Source organism: Cupressus sempervirens, chromosome 9 (assembly GCF_028749045.1).
Source record: "Cupressus sempervirens isolate cs-2001-9-10 chromosome 9, ASM2874904v1, whole genome shotgun sequence".
NCBI lineage: Eukaryota > Viridiplantae > Streptophyta > Pinopsida > Cupressales > Cupressaceae > Cupressus > Cupressus sempervirens.
The window spans coordinates 666,211,771-666,217,762 of record NC_143126.1 but is presented as its reverse complement, the minus strand read 5'-3'; the positions used below and the strand labels follow the sequence as shown (position 1 = coordinate 666,217,762).

At 32.3% G+C, this 5,992-nt stretch overlaps 1 protein-coding gene across 1 annotated transcript; it reads left to right on the top strand.

Annotated features, from left to right (window-relative positions):
* Positions 1–745: 745 nt before the first annotated feature.
* LOC149540507 (histone H2B.6-like) lies at positions 746–1,069 on the top strand. The gene has a single exon (XM_089802693.1). The coding sequence runs from the start codon at positions 746–748 to the stop codon at positions 1,067–1,069; it is 324 nt and encodes a 107-aa protein (XP_089658819.1).
* Positions 1,070–5,992: the final 4,923 nt, after the last annotated feature.

The window sequence follows — 5,992 nt, the reverse complement described above, 5'->3', positions numbered from 1 at the left end:
AGTATACATTTTAATTAGAAAAATCAAGGTAGAAATTTAAATGACATAGATTAATCGTAGCAAAAATTATTATCTAATTTTTTTCAATGTATAATGTGTACTAAAGTAAAACTTCTCCTCACTAAGTGTTACCACATTTGAAAAATAAAAGCTATGTTTTGGAAAATAAAAACTAGGGGCCTACCTATTACACAAAGGTAAAAATTTAATTGATATTTATTAATCTTTGCAAAAGTTATTAACTATTTTGTTTCAATGTGGAATGTAGTTTTCACTTTTCAAAAATAATAATTAAGACAGAAATTTAATTGACATAGATTAATGTACAATGTATAAAATAAAATGAAGGGCCCACCTATAACAAAAAAAAAGTAAAAAGCTTTCACCAAAGAGGTTTTCACCTCTGAAAGTTTAAACAACTAGGAGCCTACTTATAACACAATAACCTAGATTACTCCTATATTTATAGGAGTGAATGTGAGTAGACACAACCAATTCATTCATCCTTTCTTGCATATTGCTTTACTTTATAGCACTCTACTTCCATTGATTAACAATACTGATAAGCAATGGGATCCAATGTACCACCAAAGAAGCAGGGGCCAAAGCCAAATAAAGTACACAAACAAATAATTACATGGAAAAAAGGCTTGCCGATGCTATGAAGATGAAAATTCCAACACCAGTGCCACAAAATTCTCCATCTTCTCAAAGGTAGAAGAACAATGAGATCCCCAGCCCTTCGATGGAATTACAAGTGAAAACGAAGGCTAATAAAAGGAAGAAGAAGATGGTGAGAGAGTCGTTCAAGTTTTATATCTTCAAGGTTTTGAAACAAGTCCATGTTGATGTGGGGATTTCAAACAAGGCAATGTTCATCATGGACAACTTGATCAACGATGTGTTTGATAGGCTGAGCAGTGAAGCATGCAAACTAGCCAAGTACGCCAAGAAGAATACGGTCACTTCAAGGGAGGTTCAGGCTGCTGCAAGGCTTATGATTCCTGGTGAACTTTGTAAGCATGCTGTGTTGGAGGGTAACAAAGCTGTTGCCAAATTCATAGGATAGTTTTGCTTTTTCTTTGAATTATTAGATGGGAAAGTTTGATTATGGTACTTTACGAGTTGAATATTTGAATTTGTTTAATAATGGTTTATGCTGTTAAGTTTGAATAGATTCGAACTTATAATTCTTTTAGTTAAAGATAGTCTCACAATAATCTGCATATGTCTTAATGAATACATTGTGATTGGCTTTTATGGGTCTATTATGGATCTATTGATGTAAAATGATTTGAAGCGTTACTCTTGTATGACATGCAACTTATTTGATCGTCGCCTAATAATGAGTCAAAATTTTGTTGAAGTCTTTATTATGTGAAGATCAGATCGAAATATTTCTGAATCGGAGAGCTATTTGTCTACGATTATTGAAAATTCATATCAAGTATATAAATTAGATGGATTCATCGGTACATACTGATCTAAACATAGTCAGAAGATGGTCTCTAGAGGAATTGCAAAAAAAGAGGAAAGTCAGGTAACTAAAGTTTTGGCACTAATTTGGATCAGCATGATCTTTTGGCCTGCAAATCGGTGAAACGATTACCATTCTTGTAACGCTTTCTATTTGTATCAAATTGAAATAGATAACCCTAACTTGGTGGCGGTTCCATTTGGTCTTTTAATACCTACCGAGCAGCCTGGTACAAACACTATTGTGGATGCTGATGTGGTATTTTTAATTGGGGCTATGAATTTTTTGATTTATGATTTCTGTGTTGATGCTTTTTTTATGGATAACAGGTGAAAGTGAGAGTTAATTACTATTTGTCATAATTAATTATTATTATTATTAAAATTCTGAATAGATTTGAATTCAAGACCTTTTAAATAAAAGATTCATATTTTATTATTGTATTGTAAATTCTTACTAAGGTTTCTGTAGTAATGTTTAATATTTAGCTCTATATCTAAGTAGCAAAAAAATGTGGATGGTCTCTCTCCTATCACATAAAAGATGGCAAACAAATCTGGCATTATTTTCATATAAAGAACATCTGTTGTCCGATTGTTCCTCCCTTTGAATTGTCCAATGTGAAGATTAGATTTTCAATGACAAACCGTTCACGAGAAATGAATGAAAGACTTGGGGACAGTGAGGAGAAACAAGTTATTAGACAGATTTGATCGAACAAATCCCATCTGCATTAAGATCCAAAAAATATGAAGGTGTGAAAAGAGGAAGTAGTTGGATGGCCACAGTCTTGAGATGACCTTTAACTCAAAAGGATTAGAAGAAGCATCCCACTTGTCACAGCTGCTATGCCAGCACTTACAGAATAATCATAGAGCATTTTATTGATATTATAAATTATAGTACGACCTGTGGCATTGAATGATGTATTCCAGAATTTACTACTTACACAAAATGTGTTCATCTTAATGTTCCATTTTAGAAAAATGTATGCATGCACATGTAAATCATCAATATTCCAAATATGATCGTGTTCCTCAGATTTTTCTTCTTTGGTTTCATTTATGAAGACGTCACTTTTATAATCTTAGTCATAAAGTCCTCAAATGAGAGCGAACATGTGATGAAATGCTATTGGTGGAAACATTTAAAGGTAATTTAATAATAAATAATTTTGAAAACCTAAAATTCAAATGTTCTTGTATCAGGTTGATGGGAAATTCTTATTGATTGTAAATTTCCTGTCTGATCAAAGAAAGTTGGAAGAACTATCAATCAGTCACTGATTTTAGATCTAAAGAGGTGGTAAGTCATCTGGCCTTTAAGATTCTATTTGGTTCTTGAATATTTTGTCATTCCAACTTAACTTACACTTAACCATCTAAAAATTGATCAATGCTGATATCTACGACAATATTATCTATTTTTCTATATATTTTATATTTGGATGTCCATCCTTTAAAATAGGCTATATTAGTTCAATCAGATCACAATGTTAACTGAAAGTGAAATTATATGCATAGTTATGCTTTGTTCTGACTCTTTAGATGCCAAAGTTCTTATGTTTAATGATGTTCCAAAATAATACTCATTTGTTCTCTTTTGACACAGTTTTCTATTATTTTTTGTTTAAGATTCTATTTTCTTTCCCAAAGATTTTTATTTTATTTTTCTATCCCTTTCAAAAGGTTTTCATGTTGATTCTCTTTCAAAATTTATTAGCATTCTCAAAATCTGCAACACATTATTCTTAAAATTGTGATTGATTTGAGTGTATCATAGCATTTTAAGTTTGTTAAAAGATATTTTGTCTCCACAAAATAAATAAAAATTGAATTATAAAACTTATTGTCAGTCAACATTACATGGGCTTTAACGAGTTCTTCCCTTAATTTCTTTTCATATTCTCTATTATTCATTTATGAAAGTGTATACAGAAATCCCAGAAGTAAAAAAAAAGGCTATTTTTAGGGTTTCATGTTGATTATCTTTCAAAATTTATTACCATTCTCAAAATCTGCAACACATTGTTTTTAAAATTGAGATTGATTTAAATGTATCATTGCATCTTACTTGTAAATAGAGATCTTGTCTCCACAAAATAAATAAAGAGTGAGCAATAAAACTTATTAACAATAAACATTACCTTATATGGACTTCAACAACTTTTCCATTTAATTTCCTTCCATATTCTCTAATATTACCATAATATTTTTTGTGCGAGATTATATAATCTCAAATTATGCTTGGTAATTGCTTTTCTCAATATATTTAATGATTTTATTGCTTTATTTAATTTGTTTAGTTCAAGTACTCAAAGGAAACAAGATTTCTATCATGAATGCATTGAAAAATGTTCATCATTAATGCCTCTACAAGCTTTCAGGAAATATGGTCTATAATTAAACCATGGCTTCATAACAGAACCCAAAAGAAAATAGAAATACATGGCTCCAAATATGCCTATGGGTTTTTTGAGTTGGTAGATCACAAAAGCCTGCTAGAATTCATTGGAGGTTCTTGTCAATGCCCTTATGGGTGTGTCCCATCTATAGGACCTAGTATCTTTGATGAATTATCCGATACCAACTTTCGTAGATTGATAAAATCTCTTTTCAAATAATAAAGCTATGAACTTGCCACCTCTAAAAATATACCAATGTTAACAAATATAATAATGTTAAAAAGGATTATAACACTCTAAATAGGTTAGATTTGAGAAGTATTATTGCTTCTCACTGCTTAGTTTAATTCTAGTCTTATGAAAGTATTGGTGTATGGATATGTAAGCATGCTTTCAACATTCAAGTTTTAAACTTTCAACATCAGTCCTATAGAAAAGATTTAAGTTACTCATTAGTCTTTACCTCTCAATTTACAAGAGAGTTATCAATCAATGATAATTTATTCTACTATTTGGTGCATTTTTTTCTTCCATTGGAAGGTTTTTGAGTCAAAGTTTATATTTCTTTTTGAAAGAAAAATCTATTTACCAAAAGATTTTTTGTATGTTTACCAATATCTTTTTGCCAACTCCACTATGAATTAGAAGCAAAGATTTAGTGCCTTATGTTTGGTTCCTTAGATTTTTGTTTTGTTTTTGTGTGCAAGAAACTGGTGACTCTATGTAATGACTACGTTGAATAGAAAGGTCACGAGGAAGATGAGACCTAACCCTACCATCTTGTAGATCATCTAGATGAATGACAAGGTGTTGCAAGGTTTCTATGAGCATTATAAAAAAGTATTTCACATTCTATGAAAAAAAACTCTAGCTTTGAAGATGACCACACTTCTTCTCTGTTGTGGACAAGTTTTTGTCACAAGTTTCACAAGTTAAATGACCTTGGAAGAACTAGAGGTTGGTGATGAAGAGGCTTTAGTCATTCCAATCTCTTCCCTCTCATATAACTACCTTGTTATGAGTGAGAAATAAGTTCATCAAGAAACCTTAGAGGCTCATGAAGAGAAAGCATGGGTGAGTCAAGTAATAAAGGTGTCATAAATCTTGTAAGTTCAAGGGAAAATGATAAGCTTGATTCTACTTTCTCCCTAGACTTGGAGAGTTTCAATTTTCAAGGTTTAAAAGACCATTATGCCATAAAAGTATAGAAGACAAAGATCATCAAACTTATAAACAACCTAAATGTTATTGGAAAACTTAAACATTGAAGAGCTGGTAGGTTATCCTCGAGCCCCACGCCCATCTACCCTATCAGGTCACCGCAAGCATCCATGAACGGCAAGCATTTATTTTTGGTAGGTGAGTTTTTGAATTTGGACGTTGAGGGGGAAAGACATAACAAAAAAAAATGAATGCTTATTTCATTCATTCCGTGAGTTTAAGTAGATCAAGCAGATCAGAGAGAAGTTGCAGAGGAGAGTAGAGTAGAAGAAAGAAGAAGAAAGGAAGTTTGTGCCTGCAGTTGCACGTGCTTCCCCTGTTCACTTTGTAAGTTTGTCATTGTTAGATTCGTCCTGTTGAAGTAGTGATTGCTCTAGGCACCATTGTATGCAGCCATTAGAGCTACAAGTTTAAAATTTTATTGAAGTTTGAAATATTATCAATTTAGGGTTATTTTAGGGTTTTTCTGGTTGAAGCCGAATGCTCCCAAATTTTGTAATAGTTTAATGAGAGATTGAATACAAAGCAAGCAATCATACTTGAATCTATCTTCCTCTTCTATTCATTGCATTTAACAAGTTTGTTTGAAAGGTTAAAGCTTTGGCTCTTTGGTTTTAATAGTGAAAGCATTCACATTGATTTTCTCTAAGTTACAATATTTTAGTTGAAACAGAACACTCGGCACCTATTGCATTTTTTGTGTGTTGAGCTCTTCAAGTGCCGAGTATTTCCTTTGTGAGCCGAGCTCACTCGACATCCATTGGTGTTGAGCTTTCTCCTTTGTGTGCCAAGCTTACTCGGGACCTGTTGCCTGTCACTTGGCACCATCAAGTGCCGAGCAACCTGCCGCTCAGCATCTTCAAGTGCCGAGCAATCTATCACTCGGCACC